Here is a 21,972-nt window from a genome sequence, read left to right on the forward strand (position 1 = left end):
TGTTTGAGTTCTGGTTTATGATTTACTAGAATATTCATATCTGAAGGTTAAGGAAATGTCCAGAAAGATGAGTATCTTAACTATTTTCTTACAACTCAAAATTAATGAGGCATATAAACCTTTGCCAGCCCAGTGGTACATAAGCAAACTGCGGCCCCAACACCTTTGAACCATGTAACCTCGCAGGGATGAGAAAACAGCACGGAAGAAAATGCCCTGGTGCTCTTCACTTATGCACAGATGAAGGGCGTGCATTACTTTCCCAGGATTCGGCCGTCGTGAAGGAGACCAAGTTTAGTTTGGTCAAACGCTCCCCAGGTTTATAAGGTATAGAACCAATATTCTGATCACAGCTCTATCTGTTGCATTAAAATGCAGGCACGGATGCACAGATCAGCCTTCGCAGGCCTACCCAACAAAAATGATTATAAGGAAGTGTGTGGGATTATGAGAGAGAGAAAATGCGCGCGCATGCGTGCGCGCGCGCGCGTGCGTGTGTGTGTGTGTGGAAGGGGAGGGGAGAAGCTCCATATAAATGAAAGACCTTCTGATAAACATGACACTTGGCCTGATTCAAATATCAAGAAGTAATTAGTAGAATCCTTCTCCCCTTATTTTTATTTTTTTTTAGATATAATTTACATACAGTGAAATTGGTTCTTTTCCATGCACGGTCCTATGCGTTTTGACACGGTCCTATGAGTTTTGCATAGACTTGTGTGGCAAGAGGAAAACCTGGTACTTTTCTGTCATCGGGGCACTGATGGTTCTAGTGTCACGGCAGGTCCAGTTGGAAAGGACACCAGGGTAGCCAGGGCACTGGGCAGCTTGCCTCGTGCTGGATCATTGCAACCTCATGGTGACAAGGGCCTTGTAACTAGGCTTCTTTTCAATGAACTGAGCATCTGTATATAACACAGGGTTCCTCAAAGTGACTGGCTCAAAGGAACAGGAACCAAGAGATAAAGAAACTTGTTGGCCTGTTGGGACATCAATTAAAATCAAAATCAGCACAGCTCTTTTGTTCCAGTGATTGCGGTAAGTAAACAAGTTACTCCCAAAACTCGGTGGCTCAAAACAAGAATGGTGTGAATGCCACTCGCAGATCTGCACCTGGTCGGGCTGAGCAGGGGGCACGTCTCTGCTGCCCTGGCATCAGCTGGGGGCTGGAGTCCTCTGAAGCTTACTCACTGGTATGTGGCTGGCAGCCGAGGCCTCAGAGAACTGTTGACCAGAAAGCTCTGTTTCTTCTCTGTGTGCCCCGGGCTTCCTACAATAGGACAGTTGGGTTCCAAGGATGGTGTCCCTTTTATGTCCTATCCTTGGAAGTCACCTAGTGTCCACGTAATAGGGAAGAACAAATCTGACTCCATACCGGATCTATTTCTTTTACTTTAACCTTTGTATTCTATTGCTTTGGCTACAAGTTAAGAATGTTGCCTGTAGCCTGAAATATACAGGAGAGTCCATTCTCAAGGCTCTGACCTTTGAAGGTATCATTCATAGAGAGATCAAAAGTTGCAGAACAGAGAATAACCTTTGTCTTGTGGGAGGTTTACAGGGACATCATGACCTGACCTATACAGACAGCTGCAAGAACAAAGGATTCCGATGGCCAAGAAGTTGGCAACAACTGGCCACACCCCTCCCCTTTTAGTATAAAAGCAGCCTGAGCTCCAACTCAAGTAAGATGGTTCTCTGGGATACCAGGCCACCGAATTCTCAGTCTGCTGGCTTTGGGAATAAAGTCGCTGTTCCTTGCCTCAGCTGTTCCTCAGCGACTCATCTCTCAATTGATTAGCCCGTCGTGCAGTAAGCAGTACGAGCGTGGACTCAGAAACATCTACTGCTTCAGGGTGTTACAAAGGTCCACCCTGAATCAGGGGAAGGAAACACAGCCGCCACTGCTCAGTACCGAAGTGACAGAAGATCTTTGTATGAAGATAATGGGACGTAAGACACGTTGGTGGAGCCCTCTTTGGAGAATACGATCTGTTGCTCTGTTATGAGCCACCAAGATGAAGAGCTACCACAACAATCTTGCAGAAGTGCAGAGCTCATCCCATCACCGTTACTGTATTTAAAATACCCTGAACCACATGCATCTAAGCCTTACCTGACATCACCCCAGTTTTCTCCCCCACTGCCTTTTAGGACGTTTCTTTCATTCCCTACTTGCAACCATTCAGAGCTCCTTGCAATTCTCCAGACTCACTTGCATACCCTGTTCCTAGGGAAGCCATCCTTCTTTGCTTTACTTGGCTTACTCCCAACTCGTTTCTTTAGGAATGACTTCTCCTGGGCCGTGGTCTCCTCTAAGATGCCGTCCTTGGAAGAAGCAGCCTGTACTGCTGCGGCTCTACCAAGAGCAGGGGTCCGTGGTCTCCTCCTGGCTTTGCCCCGGCCAGTCGTCTGACCCAGGGTTTCACGCGTTTACCCGAGTCAGTTTTCTCGTGCTTCCATCCCTCCCATCGATAGACGCTGATCTCAATGAACACCCCTCAAGCTAACGCCATTTCAGAGCCTCCTTCCCAGGGGTCCCTACCCGCAGTGAACGGTTTAAGATGATTCCAATCTTTTACTACTACAGTGAAAAATAAAACGATCGCAACTCATGCCACTGACAACGGGGTAATCTCCCCAGAATAGAAAGAACTGCTAGAAATTTTTTTTAAAAAGGGAAAATGCCAGTATTTATCAAAATTATTAATGCATCTGCCCTTTGACATGGAAGTCCCACTTCTGGGAACTTATCCAGCACTGCAGCATAATTTGTTGAAGCAAAATGTTGAAGTTGGAAAATACCCAAGTGTCCATCAATAGGGGACTGGTTAAGTAAACTACTTACCTAACTGAACACTCTGCTTTTTTTTTTTTTTTTAAAACTAACTGAACACTCTGCTATTGAAAAAGACTGAGGAGGCCCTCTAGCATTATGTGGGGAGATTCCTGGGATATACTGTTATGTCACAAAAGTGGGTGCAGAAGAGGTCTGACACTTTGCGATATACGTAGATATATGTGTACGCATATGCACGTGTGTGATATGTATGTATGTACATGTGTGTATGTCTCAGGGTATGTGTGTACATATTTCTTCCTATCCAAGAGTGGGGAACATCTTCCTTTTTATTCACACTGACTTTATAGCTTTAGTATATTTCAGTTCATTTAAAATATTATACCTTTTTAATTAATGTTTAAGAAAAATCTTTTCATAACTCATCGTAGACAGAGAAACTTGATTTTCAATATCATTTTAATTTTACTCTTTAGAATTCCTTCTACCAACTTAATCGGCAACAACAAAGACTTAGCTGTTTTAAACAGAATGTAGGGTTCTTTTCTTCCATTTATGTTCATTGTGTAGAAACCACTGAGAAGCATTTTTTGATATGGGCAGATATCCCTTGTGGGGTTATACATTGTAACAGATGCTACAGAAACAGGAAAAAAAGGAGAAGCAGCAGAACCCTCAGTCCTGACTCCTATCCATGTAGACTAGGGCTAGAGGCAGGGTAACCGTGGCACTGGCTACGGTTACAGGAAGTAGCCGACAAGGAGGAGAGACGCAGGAAGAGGCATCCGGTGAGGGTTCCTGGGGGAGGAATCCCAGGGCATTTCCATCACAGACAGATTTCTATCAGACCACACAAACAGAAAAAGGAAGGAAAAGCAACCCCCCAAGGGCATGTGTAGGTACACGGCTCTTGTGAGTCTGCGGCCGTGCTTATTCCAGGAGGAACTGCTAGAAAGACGGGCCCAGGAGACCTGTGTTAAAACAAGGGCCATCTGCTTGGTGTGATTCCGGTGGGAAGAAAAACCCAAAGCTGCTGTATAACCTCCCTATGGTGAGTCTTCCATCCGTCTTTTCAGATACATTCGGGGATAAAGTAACAAGATCCTGCAAATACTCACCATGAGCTTTTAACATTTCCAGAAACAATTACTGAGTCAAATGCATGCTTTACGTCAGCTAATGATGCTATGAACGGACCCCAGTGGCCTCTACCATGACCTATCAAACAGCACAGGAATGTTGTACAGCACTGCCTTTTGGGTTAAGTTTCTCTGGCAAGTCTCCTCCCCCACCAAAGAAGTCAGGATATACAAAACACACCCAAGGTTTATAGATTTAAAGTATTCTCAGCCGCAAGAACCCAGCAAAACTTATTTTCCATTTTCATACCAACACATACTGGTGGCCAGGCTGTATCTCATCGCGGCTTGCTCTCACGATGGAGTGTCCCAAAGCAAGTGAATTTCAAAGCACCCTGAAGGCAGGTGTAACTGACAGAACTGCTGGACACTTCAAGGTTATAGTTGGAAACCACCCAAGATCAAGACAGCACTTTACCCACCTGAAAGCACTGACAGGATCTCTGCTGACATCACAGCTCCCGCCCGGTTCGTACACAAGGAGAAAGGAGGGTGTGCTTTCAGGCAGTCAGTAGGCACTTAGAGGCAGTGCTAGTCTGGCCTCTGAAGCAGGCAGGCAGACAGGCATCTGGTTCCATTAGAGCCTGGAGAGCAATCTTCAATCACCACGAGAGGGCTTGGATTGGAAAGAAACTGGCAAATCTCCACTCTCCGGTGGATTCCTTCCAGCAAATTCCAGCAGAGTGGACTGCTGAGAGGCTGAAGTTTTAAGGGACGAGTCTGAATGTTTCATTTAAACGCTGCTGATGTAACTCGAGCAGAGCGTGTGAGCACCAAGCGGTCTAGGCTACTTAATGATATCTGAAAATGCCGCTCTAGGTCAGGGGAGAAGATCAGATCACAGATGATGTTAGAAGAATTATTTCTCAGTTATGGACAAGGACCCACATTACTGGGAAACAGTTAATTTATTAGCAAGCAACCTTCCAGTTCATCTGACAGATTTAATCGTGGTGGTTCTGCCCTACAGTGGTCGTACACAGCTGCAGAGTTGACGATTACATAACAAGGGCCAAGCGTCGGAAGATTCACCTCCTCCCAGGAAGGCTTCCGGCAGAGGGTGGACAAGAAAACTAGATTCCTGTTCTGGGAGGGGGCAGGGACGAGAAGAGCCTCACGCCCATAACCACAGCAGAGCTGTAAGGTTGTCAAATATGAAATACCTTAAAAGGATGCTACAGGCTGATGTGAGAGCTTGCTACATGGTTGACACCATGCTAAAGGCTTTCCAATGTGATTTCACTTCATCCTCACCAACTTCTGGAAGTCTGTACCTTCTTACTGCCATTTTACAGAGAAGGACGCTGAGGCTGTGAGTGGTCCCAAGGCTTGCCCAAATCTGCGTGTCCTGAGCTGGAGGCAAAGCCCCCGGGGGAGCCCCCAACCGTGGCCGTGATGATGCTGCCCTCGGCTAATGGACACCAGCCAGACAGCGGTTGGAAGCGTGGCTCCAGGAAGACAAGTCTGTGGGTTCCTGGCCTTTCTTTTCCCCAAGAGGGCTTAAGCAGAAGGCGTTCACCAGGCTGACGCACTTGTCCACTACCGTCATCTTGCTTTTTTACGGCCAGTGTCATGCTAGTCAAACTTTACTCCAGCCCTTCCTTAAACTACGATATTACCTGGAGTTCACTGACTTCCTGGTCCCTGGTTCTCAACCCACTGGGATTGGATTTCCAGAACTCCCCAACCATGGGAAACCCTATTCGTATAAAGGAATACTACTCGGCAATAAAGAATAAACTACTGATACTCTCAACAACTCTCAAATGCATTACGCTGAGAGGAGAAGCCAGCATAAGAAGACCACACACCGTCCAGTTCCATGCCTACAACATTCTAAGAAAGGCAAAACTACGGCATCGGAAACTAGGGACTGAGTGGGAGGGTAGCGGCCGATACAAAGCGGGCTGGGGGGGTATGGGGAGTCATGGCGCTGCTCTGTATCTGAGTGTGGTGATGCATTTGTTAGGACTCACAGAACTGTACACTAAAAAGCATTAATTCTGTGCATGTGAATTATACCTTGTAAAACAGGACAGCGGCATACCTTACTAATAAATACCTTCTAAGGAATAAGGGAAACCAATTAGCTGAGGCTAATGAGGAGGTAAAGCTTCCAGTTAATACCTAGTGTTATGAAAAAGCAATTCTCAAATTGACGAGTGACCCACAAAAGATTATCAAAACAACGTGCAGGGACTTCCCTGGTGGCGCAGTGGTTAAGAATCCGCCTGCCAGTGCAGGGGACACGGGTTCGAGCCCTGGCTCGGGAAGATCCCATATGCTGCAGAGCAACTAAGCCCGTGCACCACAACTACTGAGCCTGTGCTCTAGAGCCCGCGAGCCACGACTGCTGAGCCTGCGAGCCACAACTACTGAGCCCGTGTGCCACAACTACTGAAGCCCACGTGCCACAACTACTGAAGCCCGCAGGCCTAGAGCCCGTGCTCCGCAGCAAGAGAAGCCACCGCAATGAGAAGCCCGCGCACCGCAACGAAGACCCAACGCAGCCAAAAAAATAAATTAATTAAAAAACCCATGAAACCGAAAAGCCCAATAGATTCCTAGACTGGCCTCTACTGAAGACTTGCTCAATCGATTACCTGTTTACTGAGCGCTGTGTCATCAGTCCTGCCTGGGCCACTGAGCTGGTGAATAGACAAGCACCCGGTACTAGCCTGTGCAGCGCCACCTCTGAAAGCAGGAGAGCCTTTAGCCAGGGGAGCAAGTTGGAATCTGTGAGCGTTAGCGCAGATGTGAGGAGCCGGACCCCTTGCTGGGTCTGAGTCGTTTATTTCTGCCACAGCGCCAGGTGGGGGGGAAGAGCGGGCACCTGGAACAACGCACCCGGCAGAGCTCTCCAAGTTCACGTGGGCCCCATGAGTCCTTCGCATCGATTTTGTTTCTGGACTTGCACTTCTTTTTTTTTTAATTCCAGGGAGGCTTAAACAGTTTATGGAGTTAGAGACTCCATATTATAACATCCATGCATAAATACTTTTTTTCAGAATACGGGATCTTTATAACGATCCTCTTAGGTAAAGCAGCTGCGAAAACATCATTCAGAAAGCATATATTGTCACCTGTGAAAAGCAGTAAGAGTCTCTTTTTATAAAGTTCAAAGTGCTGGGTATCTGGTAGGGGCATCCCTCCAGACCTAAGCCTTCTCCGGCTTTGTGACGGTTCCTCCCCGTCACCCCTCCCCCTTGCCTTTTGCTAACAAACTCCCCGCTCTATGGACCAGCAGCGACCAACTAGGCTTTGAGAGCCCGGTCCTAAGCCCACGTCTAACTAGTTCTGCAGCCGCTTTCCCGCTGAAACGTAAAACCCCAGCAAAGTGCACGTTTTCCCTGTTGTTTACCCTGCCGATGACTCCTGACACCCCTCACAGAGCTGGAATAAACGCAGCGGGTGGGATGGTAAAGGCAGGTGCGGGCTCTCCTTGGTACACAGGCTTAACCCTCCCTTCTAGCCCCTGGTCAACCTTCAGGTCTTAACTCATTTCAGCCTGGAAACCCGAGGCCCCTACGTTCCCCGGCTGTGAGGGAAGAGCTACCCTTCTGATCGATCTCACCTCAAGCATCTTCCTGGAAGCCAGTGCCCAGCATGGTACTGAGTGGTGGGAGTTCTCACCTGTGTCCCCTCCAAGAGCCAGAGCTCCGTCTTGTTCATCTTGGATCCCACGACCCGAAATTGCGACGGTTTAAATCTCTATTTCAGTGATAATATTTCCAGACCTCTAGGCTAACATGCATCCCATCTCCCAGCTCGTATCCCATACCAGTTTAACGACCCCAGGAAAACATTAAAATTTCTCATATATGTTGCCAAAAATAAGTAGAAACTCTAAATGGTATAAAATTCCCATTTTTTTTTTTTCACATCGATATCTATGTGTCATGGTTATTCCCTGTATTAGGAACCATCAACTTCTCACCATCATAATGGCCATGATTCATGCCCCAGGTTAAAACTACAAAATTACATTAAAGGTCTCTGCTTACCATGTGCCCAATGTATTGAAAGACACATTTTCTGAAATTGCTTTGACTATGGAACTTGCCTATTCCGGAATGAAAAAGGGATCCCAGTCTCCAAAAGCCACAAAGCTCCCGTCTGGTTTTCAGGCCCCTCCTCTGGCCACTCCCGTACCCCTACCTCCTTGCCTTTGCTAATTTCATTCCTTTTCCTGGCCCGAACGCACACACACGAGGCACACTCCCCTCCAGCTGGCTGACAGGAGTCCCACCTGCGTGGCCAGCTTGGAAAGTCCCACCTAGTCCAGCCTCACAGCAAGGTTTCACCTTCTGAGAAATACGGTCCATCTGGTCACAGCCACTAAACGTAGCATTTAATTGGTTGTAATACAAAGCAAAAGTACATGCAAAGTTTGTCTTTCAAGCCTTCAACGAGCTGATGCGCATTTTTTGTTTCCCTCAAGGTGAACAAAACAGCCGAGCGCTTGTGACGTTCTTTTTTTTAACGTTTTAGCATTTTTTAAAAAATGGTGGCGAAATACACATAGAGTTTACCATCTTAACCATTTCCAAGCGTGGAATTCAGTGGCATTAAGTATGGTCACACGGTTGCGCAACCATCACCACCGTCCACCCACAGAACTCTCTGTGACATTCTTGTCTGTCATCGTCTGTGGGAAGGCAGACAGAATATTGCCAGTTAGTTTCTAGTGATAAAAACCCAGCTTTAATTCACGGAACTGTACACCTAAAAATGGTGTATCTTACTGTATATTCATTATACTTCAATAACACTGATTAAAAACAAAATAGGAGAGATGTAGTGTGGACCATCAGGGTCTACACCACCAGGGGCTCGAGGGAGAGACGGGATTTTATCAAAAGACACAAGAACCCTTGAGGAGTTTGAAGAGAGTAGTGGAATTCATTCGCTCACTCACTGCCGACATTCTGGGGCACCCATGCTCCAGACACTGGGCCAGGCACTGGAGCTGGTCAGATGTATGTTTCAGAAAGTTCATCCTGGCTTCATTATAGATGTTTGAATGGGCAAAGCTAGTGGTCTCTGCTATCATCCAGGTAAAAAGTACTAAATTAGGGCTTCCCTGTTGGCGCAGTGGTTGAGAGTCCGCCTGCCGATGCAGGGGACACGGGTTCGTGCCCCGGTCTGGGAAGACCCCACATGCCGCGGAGCGGCTGGGCCCGTGAGCCATGGCCGCTGAGCCTGTGCGTCCGGAGCCTGTGCTCCGCAACGGGAGAGGCCACAACAGTGAGAGGCCCGCGTACCGCAAAAAAAAAAAAAAAAAGTACTAAATTAAGGTAGTAGCAGAGAGGATGGAAAACAAAGACGGAATATACTTTTAGTTCTACCATTAATAGGGCCCCTAGGAAATCACTGATTCCACCATTTTGTTCCTAGTTTTTAAGCACTTGAACCAATGGTTGCTTTGGCCTGAATAAATTTCAAATGGCACACCACACAAGCATTAAGAGCTGTCAGCAAGGAGGAACGTGTGGTACAGATAATAATACATGAATTGAGCACGGATTATGTTCAAGGCACTGCAGTGAAAATGGTCTGATTAGATCAACATCATTTTGGTGGAGTATTTATGGCCTGGTTAGAGGGAAAGGTGTAATTCCACAAGGCTTTTTGTGGGTGAAGCTGGAGATGACTTGAATATTTATCAACACAGGAAGGGCTGAACAGGTTGTAGAACACCACAGTGTGAAACACCAGGCAATAGATCTCTATGTAGTGATGGGAAATGATTCCGAAATGCACTGTAAGTAGAACAGGGGCGGCAGGACGTATCACAAAACAGGATGATGTGTGTGTAAAACACTGATTTGTCTGTATATATAAACATCTCTATAAACACAGAGAGAAAAATCAGAAAAGAATACACATAAGGGATTTAGCGGTGGAGGGACTTTCAGACTGAGACTTGTATTGCAGTGAGAGTATCACCATGCATTCCCTCTCTAGAGAAATCCGGTTCTATAGGTCAGTACACCAAGTGCGCGGACAGTACTACATCATAGGCTCTAGTTTCTCCGTACCATCTTTATTGCTAATTCAAATCATATGCTGAGCCTCATAATAATGGCTAAGACTATATACGTGTGTGTATGCACACGTGATACCTTTTTTAGCTAGCATATTATTTTAAGTTTGTATTCTTAAATGACTGCTAGTTAAGAATATCAAAGGGCTTCTGAGATGAGAACGTCCTGGCTATCACAAAGGGTTTCGCCTTGATGTACAAGAAAACCAGTTCAGAAAAATACATAATATACTTAATTTATTCTCACATAAGTAATTAACTACAAGATAACCCTTAGAACGCAACACTATTCATTGCAAATGAGAAAGTCAACTTACAAAAATCTTTGATCTTTCAGCTCAAGACACACTAAAACAGCATACAAGTAGTACTTTCCCATGGTGGAATTCCACCTGAAGCGCACACGCTGACGCCACAGAGGTTGCTCGGCAATGGCAGAGGCTGTCTGAGAGAATGCTCGAACTGTCTGTGCTCAGCTAAGGATTCTGTTTCTTGGTTTTAAAATTAAGATCAGGAAGGCTCCACCGAAGAGAGAAGAGAAGAAGCTTGGAGGTAATGGCTGTCGTAAAAAGCTAGTTATTTTCAGAGATTTCTGGTGACTTGGCAGTAAAGCTTAGGTTAATAGCACAGACGTACATGACCTGGGGAATCTGCACATGATACCCGCTGCGCATCAGAAAGGCAGCGCAACCACAAAAGTGCCAAGCAGGGAGAAGGCTCTGCTGGATAAGCAGCTGGAGTGAGACTATAAACAACTGGATCACAGGGCCAGACCCTCCACAATCCACGTGACATTGGCCATGTGGCTGACAGGGTCTTGGTTCTCCAGCCGGTGTCAGGCCTGAGCCTCTGAGGTGGGAGAGCGCAGTTCAGGATACTGGTCCACCAGAGACCTCCCAGCTCCATGCAATATCAAATGGTGAAAGCTCTCCCAGAGATCTCCATCTCAACACTAAGACGCAACTCCACTCAACGACCCGCAAGCTACAGTGCTGGACACCTTATGCCAAACTACTAGCAAGACAGGAACACAACACCACCCATTAGCAGAGAGGCTGCCTAATATCATATTAAGTTCACAGACACCTCAAAACACACCACCGGACGCAGTCCTGCCCACCAGAAAGACAAGATCCAGCCTCATCCACCAGAACACAGGCACCAGTCCCCTCCACCAGGAAGCCTACACAACTCACTGAACCAAACTTAACCACTGGGGGCAGACACCAAAAACAACGGGAACTACGAACCTGCAGCCTGCAAAAAGGAGACCCCAAACACAGTAAGTTAAACAAAATGAGAAGACAGAGAAACAAACAGCAGGTGAAGGAGCAAGGTAAAAATGCACCAGACCAAACAAATGAAGAGGAAATACACAGTCTACCTGAAAAAGAATTCAGAGTAATGATAGTAAAGATGATCCAAAATCTTGGAAATAGAATGGAGAAAATACAAGAAACATTTAACAAAAACCTAGAAGAACTAAAGAGCAAACAAACTATAATGAACAACAGAACAAACGAAATTAAAAATTCTCTAGAAAGAATCAATAGGAGAATAACTGAGGCAGAAGAACAGATAAGTGACCTGGAAGATAAAATAGTGGAAATAACTACTGCAGAGCAGAATGAAGAAAAAAGAAGGAAAAGAATTGAGGACAGTCTCAGAGACCTCTGGGACAACATTAAACACACCAACATTCAAATTATAGGGGTCCCAGAAGAAGAAGAGAAAAAGAAAGGGACTGTGAAAATATTTTAAGAGACTATAGTTGAAAACTTCCCTAATATGGGAAAGGAAATAGTTAATCAAGTCCAGGAAGCACAGAGAGTCCCATACAGGATAAATCCAAGGAGAAACACGCCAAAACACATTAATCAAACTATCAAAATTTAAATACAAAGAAAAAATATTAAAAGCAGCAAGAGAAAAATAACAAATAACATACAATCGAACCCCCATAAGGTTAACAGATGATCTTGCAGCAGAAACTCTGCAAGGCAGAAGTGAGTGGCAGGACATGATGAAAGGGAAAAAACTGCAACCAAGATTACTCTACCCAGGAAGGATCTCATTCAGATTCCACGGAGAAATTAAATCTTTACAGACAAGCAAAGGTAACAGAATTCAGCACCACCAAACCAGCTTTACAACAAATGCTAATGGAACTTTTCTAGGCAGGAAACACAAGAGAAGGAAAAGACCTACAATAACAAACCTCAAAAAATTAAGAAAATGGTAAGAGGAACATACATATCGATAATAACCTTGAATGTAAATGTACTAAATGCTCTAACGAAAAGACACAGACTAGCTGAATGGATACAAAAACAAGGCCCGTATATATGCTGTCTACAAGAGACCCGCTTCAGACCTAGGGACACATACAGACTGAAAGTGAGGGGATGGAAAAAGATATTCCATGCAAATGGAAATCAAAAGAAAGCTGGAGTAGCAATTCTCATATCAGACAAAATAGATTTTAAAATAAAGACTATTACAAGAGACAAAGAAGGACACTACATAATGATGAAGGGATCAATCCAAGAAGAAGATATAACAATTGTAAATATTTATGCATCCAACATAGGAGCACCTCAATACATAAGGCAAATGCTAACAGCCATAAAAGGGGAGATCGACAGTAACACAATCATAGTATGGGACTTCAACACCCCACTTTCACCAATGGACAGATCATTCAAACAGAAAATAAATAAGGAAACACAAGCTTTAAATGATACATTAAACAAGATGGACTTAATTGATATTTATAAGACACTCCATCCAAAAACAACAGAATACACCTTCTTCTCACGTGCTCCTGGAACATTCTCCAGGATAGATCATATCTTGGGTCACAAATCAAGCCTTGGTAAATCTAAGAAAATTGAAATCCTATCAAGTATCTTTTCCAACCACAATGCTATGAGACTAGACATCAATTACAGAAAAATATCTGTAAAAAATACAAACACATGGAGGCTAAACAATACACTACTTAATAACCAAGAGATCACTGAAGAAATCAAAGATGAAATCAAAAAATACCTAGAAACAAATGGCAATGGAGACACGATGACCCAAAATCTATGGGATGCAGCAAAAGCAGTTCTAAGAGGGAAGTTTATAGCAATACAATCCTACCTCAAGGAACAAGAAACATCTCAAATGAACAACCTAACCTTAAACCTAAAGCAATTAGAGAAAGAAGAACAAAAAACCCCCCGAAGTTAGCATAAGGTAAGAAATCATAAAGATCAGATCAGAAATCAATGAAAAAGAAATGAAGGAAACAATAGCAAACATCAATAAAACTAAAAGTTGATTCTTTGAGAAGATAAGCAAAATTGATAAACCATTAGCCAGACTCATCAAGAAAGAAGGGAGAAGACCCAAAATAATAGATGTAGAAATGAAAAAGGAGACGTAACAACTGACACTGAAGAAATACAAAGGATCATGAGAGATTACTACAAGCAACTCTATGCCAATAAAATGGACAACCTGGAAGAAATGGACAAATTCTTAGAAAAGCACAACTTTCTGAGACTGAACCAGGAGAAAGAGAAAATATAAACAGACCGATCACAAGCACTGAAATTGAAACTGTGATTAAAAATCGTCCAGCAAACAAAAGCCGAGGACCAGATGGCTTCACTGGCAAATTCTACCAAACATTTAGAGAAGAGCTAACACCTATCCTTCTCAAACTCTTCCAAAATATAGCAGAGGGAGGAACACTCCCAAACTCATTCTACGAGGCCACCATCACCCTGATACCAAAACCAGACAAGGATGTCACAAAGAAAGAAAACTACAGGCCAATATCACTGATGAACATAGATGCAAAAATCCTTAACAACATACTAGCCAAGAGAATCCAACAGCACATTAAAAGGATCATACACCATGATCAAGTGGGGTTTATCCCAGGAATGCAAGGATTCTTCAATATAAGCAAATCAATCAATGTGATACACCATATTAACAAATTGAAGGAGAAAAACCATATGATCATCTCAATAGATGCAGAAAAAGCTTTCAACAAAATTCAACACCATTTATGATAAAAACCCTCCAGAAAGTAGGCATAGAGGGAACTTACCTCAACATAATAAAAGCCATATATGACAAACCCACAGCCAACATCCTTCTCAATGTTGAAAAACCGAAACAATGTCCACTAAGAAGAGGAACAATGCAAGGTTGTCCACTCTCACCACTATCATTCAACATAGTTTTGGAAGTTTTAGCCACAGCCATCAGGGAAGAAAAAGAAATAAAAGGAATCCAAATCGGAAAAGAAGAAGTAAAGCTGTCACTGTTTGCAGAGGACATGATACTATACATAGAGAATCCTAAAGACTCTACCAGAAAACTACTAGAGCTAATCAATGAATCTGGTGAAGTAGTAGGACACAAAATTAATGCACAGAAATCTCTCACATTCCTATACATTAACGATGAAAAATCTGAAAGAGAAATTAAGGAAACACTCCCATTTACCACTGCAACAAAAAGAATAAAATACCTAGGAACAAATCTACCTAAGGAGACAAAAGACCTGTATGCAGAAAACTATAAGACACTGATGAAAGAAATTAAAGATGATACAAACAGATGGAGAGATATACCATGTATTTGGATTGGAAGAATCAACATGGTGAAAATGACTCTACTACCCAAAGCAATCTACAGATTCAATGCAATCCCTATCAAACTACCACTGGCATTTTTCACAGAACTACAACAAAAAATTTCACAATTTGTATGGAAACACAAAAGACCCCGAATAGCCAAAGCAATCTTGAGAAAGAAAAACGGAGCTGAAGGAATCAGGATCCTACACTACAAAGCTACAGTAATCAAGAGAGTATGGTACTGGCACAGAAACAAAAATATAGATCAATGGAACAGGATAGAAAGCCCAGAGATAAACCCACGCACATATGGTCACCTTATTTTTGATAAAGGAGGCAAGAATATACAATGGAGAAAAGACAGCCTCTTCAATAAGTGGTGTGGGGAAAACTGGACAGCTACATGTAAAAGAATGAAATCAGAATACTCCCTAACCATATACAAAGAAAACCTCAAAATGGATTGAAGACCTAAATGTAAGGCCAGACACTGTAAAACTCTTAGAGGAAAACATAGGCAGAACACTCTATGACATAAATCACAGCAAGATCCTTTCTGACCCACCTCCTAGAGAAATGGCAATAAAAACAAAAATAAATAAATGGGATCTAATGAAACTTAAAAGCTTTTGCACAGCAAAGGAAACCATAAACAAGATGAAAAGACAACCCTCAGAATGGGAGAAAATATTTGCAAATGAAGCAACTGACAAAGGATTAATCTCCAAAATTTACAAGCAGCTTATGCAGCTCAATATCAAAAAACAAACAACCCAATCCAAAAATGGGCAGAAGACCTAAATAGACATTTCTCCAAAGAAGCTATACAGATTGCCAGCAAACACATGAAAGAATGGTCAACATCATTAATCATTAGAGAAATGAAAATCAAAACTACAGTGAGATATCATCTCACACCAGTCAGAATGGCCATCATCAAAAAATCTACAATCAATCAATGCTGGAGAGGGTGTGGAGAAAAGGGAACCCTCTTGCACTGTTGGTGGGAATGTATATTGATATAGCCACTATGGAGAACTGTATGGAGGTTCCTTAAAAAACTAAAAATAAAACTACCATACGACCCAGCAATCCCACTACTGGGCATATACCCTGAGAAAACCATAATTCAAAAACAGTCATGTACCACAATGTTCATTGCAGCTGTATTTACAATAGCCAGGACATGGAAGCAACCTAAGTGTCCATTGACAGATGAATGGATAAAGAAGATGTGGCACATATATACAATGGAATACTACTCAGCCATAAAAAGAAAAGAAATTGAGTTATTTGTAGTGAGGTGGATGGACCTAGAGTCTGTCATACAGAGTGAAGTAAGTTTGAAAGAGAAAAATACCGTATGCTAACATATATATATGGAAACTAAGCCAAAAAACAAAAAAAGGTCATGAAGAACCTAGTGGTAGGACAGGAATAAAGACACAGACCTAGTAGAGGATGGACTTGAGGATATGGGGAGGAGGAAGGGTAAGCTGTGACAAAGCGAGAGAGTGGCATGGACATATATACACTACCAAACGTAAAATAGATAGCTAGTGGGAAGCAGCCGCATAGCACAGGGAGATCAGCTCGGTGCTTTGTGACCACCTAGAGGGGTGGGATAGGGAGGGTGGGATGGAGGGAGACGCAAGAGGGAAGAGATATGGGAACATATGTATATGTATAACCGATTCACTTTGTTATAAAGCAGAAACTAACACACCATTGTAAAGCAATTATACTCCAATAAAGATGTTAAAAAAAAAACAAAACTAAAAGTAGAACTACCATACAACCCAGCAATCCCACTCCTGGGCATATACCCTGAGAAAACCATAATTCAAAAAGAGTCATGTACCACAATGCTCATTGCAGCTCTATTTACAATAGCCAGGACATGGAAGCAACCTAAGTGTCCACTGACAGATGAATGGATAAAGAAGATGTGGCACATATATACAATGGAATATTACTCAGCCATAAAAAAAACGAAATGGTGTTATCTGTAGTGAGGTGGATGGACCTAGAGTCCTTCATACATCGTGAAGTAAGTTTGAAAGAGAAAAACAAATACCATATGCTAACGCATATATATGGAATCTAAAAAAAAAAAAAAAAAGGTTATGAAGAACCTAGGGGCAGGACGGGAATAAAAACACTGATGTAGAGAACGGACTTGAGGACACGGGGAGGGGGAAGGGTAAGTTGGGACGAAGTGAGAGAGGGGCATGGACATATATACACTACCAAACGTAAAATAGATAGCTAGTGGGAAGCAGTCGCATAGCACAGGGAGATCAGCTCTGTGCTTTGTGACCCCCTAGAGGGGTCAGATAGGGAGGGTGGGAGGGAGACACAAGAGGAAGGAGATATGGGGATATATGTGTATGTATAGCTGATTCACTTTGTTATAAAGCAGAAATGAACACACCATTGTAAAGCAATTATACTCCAATAAAGATGTTAAAAAAATAAAACAAAATTGAAACACCCCCCCCAAAAATATAAACTAACAAATAAATAAGTAATAAATAAAATTAAGATTGCCCAGAAATACTAAGGAGAAAATTGGGCATGGATCAGTGGAGACATTTATTCATTCATTCATTCATTCATTCATTTTTCATCCTGTAAAGAATGTTTAAAAGGCTGTTTAGAAAAGGCCATTTAATCCCTGTTGCTTGGCCACAATTGAAATATTAATGTAAGGAACTCGCCCAGCACTTTCAGAATTGAAAGTGTTCCAAACAGCATTTTTCAGACAGACTGAAATTGTACTCATCACAGCCTCAGCCCCCTTGATGTTTTTTTTTAAAAAAGGAAAAAGGCAAGATAGTAGGTGTAAATGACTAAGAAGGGCCCCCAAGGAAGCTCTGGAAAATTCAAGGGTTGGGGCTTCATGGAGAATGTCTTGATAAGAAGTCTAGACTATCTGTAATGTGCTGATTGTGAGGAAAACCAGATTATTGAGAAATCTTCTGAAGCCAGCACCTCCAGGAGATGAAAATGCCCGTGAAAGTTGGGCTGTTATGTGGGACGGGGACTCCAATGCGCGTCACTTCAGTCCACAGCACTAATTATCTACGACCCCAAGTGACATTCAGGAGTGACTCCTATCACAGATGCAAAAAATGCCATGGGGGGGTGGCGGCAAACATCTTTAAGCGCCTAAAGCGAATTGTCAAAATGTGGACAGGAAGAAGACAGACACTACAAAGTCCATTACGTGTAACATCGCAAAGTTCTTACTCGGAGTGGGTTGAGGTGAACACGGCAGCACGAGACGAGCAGACAAGGCAAGCGGGCTGCCCTTTGTGCAGATTAGAAAAATGCATCTCTTTTTCTAGGTGTTCCTGTGTTTCAGCCCTACTGACCGCTTTGGCTGGGCAGGCTTGTGCAGTGCACAACCTGCGCAACTTGGGAAAATTACTTGGTAGGAGTTTAGTTAGAGAGTGAGTGATGTGAACCTCTAAGTCTGACCTGCATATTCAACTGGAAGGAACAGACAATTTGGTAAAGAAATGGTTAATCACAGTTCCATGAGCAAACCACTTGTTCAATGATCTGAGTTGAGGATTTTAAGGGACCACATCAGAAAAGGTGGATATATGCCTCGCTTATTATTTCTGCCAAGAGTTGAGAAATCAGACACAAAATAACCCACAATGGAAGGAGATATTAGCACCACACACAATGACCATGGCTCTTCTATGGTCCCATAGAGTGACTGCCTGCTTCCTCTTTAGGAAACGCGTCTGGAAATCTCTTAGTCATGACGGCCACGCCTTTATAGCAAAGCTATTCTTCAAAAGGAGGAACGAGGTGGCTGGTGGTGCCCCTGGGACCAAACATGAAATGCCTGTTCCACTTGTCCCTCGGCCCCATCCGCCCTGCTAGTCCCAGACAGCACGTTTATTTCACTGACAACGGAATCAGCATCTTGAAAAACAGGCTGACAACCCAGTGAGTTCATTGAGAGAGTTTTAATTACATTCCTGGCTTCCTCCCACTCAATCCCACACCCTCCCTGCTGCAGTGGCAGCATCTAAATATCCCCGAAGCAATAAACGAAAGCTCAGGAAACCTGCAGATTCCATGAGACATGCAGCCAGAAGCCCTTTCATTCAAGATAAAAACAGATGGGTTGCCTAGGAATGTCTCCGTGCCCACCAAGCAAGGAGCCACCGGCTGCTGCCCAGGCTCTGGCCACCTGGGGGAGGAGGGTGTGAGTGACAGGAGGGACATGCAGAGGAGGGCCTTCCCCTGTCCGTCTGTCCGCTGGGCAGAGGGAGGAGGGCGTGCAGTGTGGAGAAGGCATCCCGGGACTCCTGGCTTTTGATCCAGAGAACCTGGACCTGGAAGGTGTCCCCGGTTTCAAAGAGGCTGTGTGTGTCACAGGTCTCGATACATCAGGGGAGTATCTTTTTACTTATCCCTGAACAAAATCCTTCCTTGAAATGACCTAATTACCTAAAGGCTGTCCTCTTCAAGGAAGAAGCAGCCTTACTCACCTCGATGATGTAGAGGACCACGTTCTTGTAGAAACAGTACAGGATACACTTGGTCACCCGGTTGTAACTCCAGGCGCCGTGAACCAGCAGGAGCTTCTCCAAGTAGGAAAACTGAAAAAGGAAAGAAAAAGGGTCCAGGAGAGCCCATCACTTGGGAAGGAGAATCACAGAACGTCCTCTGGAGGAGGAGACTGACAGGGAGTGGAGGAAACCGGATTCTGCAGGTAACCCAAGAACATCATTCCCTCTAAAGGCAGAGCTTTCAGGCCAGGTGAGGATGACTAAAAACTCCTCTTAAATCTACAGAATTTTTCTTTTCCCCAAACGCACAGCTGGACTTCGAACGGCTATTCTTGTGAAAATCTATTTATGCAACTTCTTTTTCAGGATCTTAATTATTAAAAGAAGGTGGCCCATCAGAACTGGAAGAAAAGAGCAGAGGGAATCAGATGCTTCTGCTGAATCACAGGTTTTATGATGACAACAGGAACAAGGGACAGGGACACTCGTGCACCAGTATCCTTGGAAACAGAAGGGATGCACATACACGCGCTACCTGTCTCCGCTGTCAGCCTGCAGGTTAAAGACAGTGAGACTCACAGACGCAGACACACACTCTGCCCGCCACTTCTATACCCACGTCCTTCCCCTTTTTGTGGCCTCCGACAAGTACACGGCCCCTCTTGCTGGAGCGCGACGCAGTCATCCATCCGAACAAAACACCCACAGGCAGCGGCTACTAAGTTCAGAGTGACGTAACAGCTTAGCTCTCACAGTCTGAAATATTCAGCAATATTCCAATAAAATACTTGAATCCTCCTTGTGGCAGGGGGTCACCACTCCAATCATATCTCCTCAGCCTCCCCTCCCCTTAGCCTGGCTTTGCTCTTTCTGTCCTCTTTCCCAAAGGTCCCCAAAAGTGTGAACAAGGGCCTGGAGGGAGGGAAATGGGTTGTTTCTCTGGGCTGTAGCCTGGGTGTACTCTGGCGTGTACGCACTGTCTGTGGGTGCAGCCCTGCTTAAATTCACAGTATATTCAATTGGCCTGGCCTGGTGCTGAATCCCTCCTTGGTTGCCTTGAACTAAAACCTTAACTCCTGTTCTGAGTCGTAGGGAAGTCCACAAACTCAAACTCTGTTTACTTTCCCAGGAGAGATAACCAGGTTGGAGTGAGAACATCCACGGATACTAGAAATCCTGGTGCTATTGTAAATTTCGTATTCGTTCCAGATGACTTTTGAGATTATATTGAACTATCTGTAGAAAAGAAAGGCTTCCTGAAAATATAGTATCTTTTTAAAAATACTCTTTCAAGAGGAAGGCATGCAATAGTTTGCTTTAGCGCTAAGAAGAGGGGCTCAGTCCCACGTGAATCGCATCTCGGCGCGTTTCTGCAGATCGGGGAAGGCAGATGTCTCATCTACGTGCTGCTCGAAAAGCTGAATGAGACCCCAAAATGGGAGGAGTAGGTACATATGGAAAAATAAAACCCTCCATAAAGGCTCATCAAGGATTCCAGAGGGGAACGGGGAATCATAAAATAACTAGCGAAACAAATAAAAAGGAAGTTTGCATTTGACCTGGACCCCCTGGAGTTCAGCCTTCAATGGGTACAGAGAACATCTGCTGGAATCATCCCGAAGGTGCTGGCTGGGCGCTACAGTGACTTCTTTTCAGGAAAAAAAAAAACAAAAAACAGATCCTAAATCGAAATGCTATTTTCATGAGGTCTCTCAAAAAACATTAAGAAGGCAGGGGGCACAAATGACTCTCTCCCAAGGAGGGCAGGCAGCCAAGGGCTGGAGACCCAACACTACACGGGCGGCCCACGCACGGCAAAGCAGCAAGACGGGGCTGGCCGTCAGTCCCAGGGCCGCTCCTGCGGACAGAAGCAGGGGCCGGTGGGGAAGAAATAGAAGCAGAGCTTTGCCGACTTCCTCATTTTCCCAAGGACAAGTCTTCGAGCTAACTTCTTCCCTTCTGGAACGACTCTCCAGGGCACGTTCTGGAAAACCCAATCAAAAATGTATTCGTCCACATGAAAATAAACAGACCCAGGGCAAGGCGTTAACTTCAACCCAAGACACTGATTGTTTTATTAACTTCAGCTAAAGGAATTCAGCAAACTGCGGCATTTCCTACCTAGCAATTAAGGCGGAGGAAGCAAACTGTCGGGTGGAGAGGGTGTAGGGCAAGGAGAACGCAGCCCCCGAATAACGGGATCTCTGCCTAAGCGTGAACGGGACGGCGGGCAGGAGGGATGGCGGCCATATGGGGCCCCCCGTCAGCTCCACCCGTCAGCTCCCCTCCTCTGGCTTGCGCTGGATGGGCAAGAAAACCCCTAACTAGAGTTACAAAGTCCTGCTCCCCTCTCCGCCCTCCCTTGATTTTGATTTGCCTTTAATTTTGACTGGCCTTTAATAATCTGAAAAGACCAATTGCTCCAGATGCCACATCCTATTAGTACAGTTTCAATAAAGCAAGTCATGGAATCTCCCTTCCCTAGACATTTGAAAGAAAAAGACAGACAAATATTTGCCTGGAGCTCCTAGGAAATCTCTAAAGATCCTGCCAGCCAGATGATGCTATAACTCAAGTATTTAATAATGCTGGGGTGCATAAAATCTACAGTTGCTGACAGACTGCGGGAAGCATGAGTCCCACAGGCCTTGGAGCAGTTGACTCGGCAAAGTAACTGGGCAGGTGTGCGGGGCTGGTTCCCCAAGGTCACGTGCAGGTCCGCTGTTCTCTGACCCTGGGGCCTGAGACCCATGGCAGGTCACCTATGGTGAAGGAGCCCCAGTTTCCCCACCTGTAAAATTGGAATTCA

At 44.3% G+C, this 21,972-nt stretch overlaps 1 protein-coding gene across 3 annotated transcripts in view; it reads right to left on the bottom strand.

The window, feature by feature from the left end:
* The window catches only part of ATP8A2 (ATPase phospholipid transporting 8A2), a 531,116-nt gene that overhangs the window by 193,533 nt on the left and 315,611 nt on the right, over nucleotides 1-21,972 (bottom strand). For all 3 annotated transcript variants that reach the window (XM_033409347.2, XM_049700910.1, XM_033409346.2), the window contains one exon: nucleotides 19,143-19,253. In XM_033409347.2, coding sequence (XP_033265238.1) covers nucleotides 19,143-19,253 — 111 coding nt within the window. The remainder of the gene's footprint in view (nucleotides 1-19,142; nucleotides 19,254-21,972) is intronic.

Source organism: Orcinus orca, chromosome 18, assembly GCF_937001465.1.
Source record: "Orcinus orca chromosome 18, mOrcOrc1.1, whole genome shotgun sequence".
In the NCBI taxonomy this organism is placed as follows: domain Eukaryota; kingdom Metazoa; phylum Chordata; class Mammalia; order Artiodactyla; family Delphinidae; genus Orcinus; species Orcinus orca.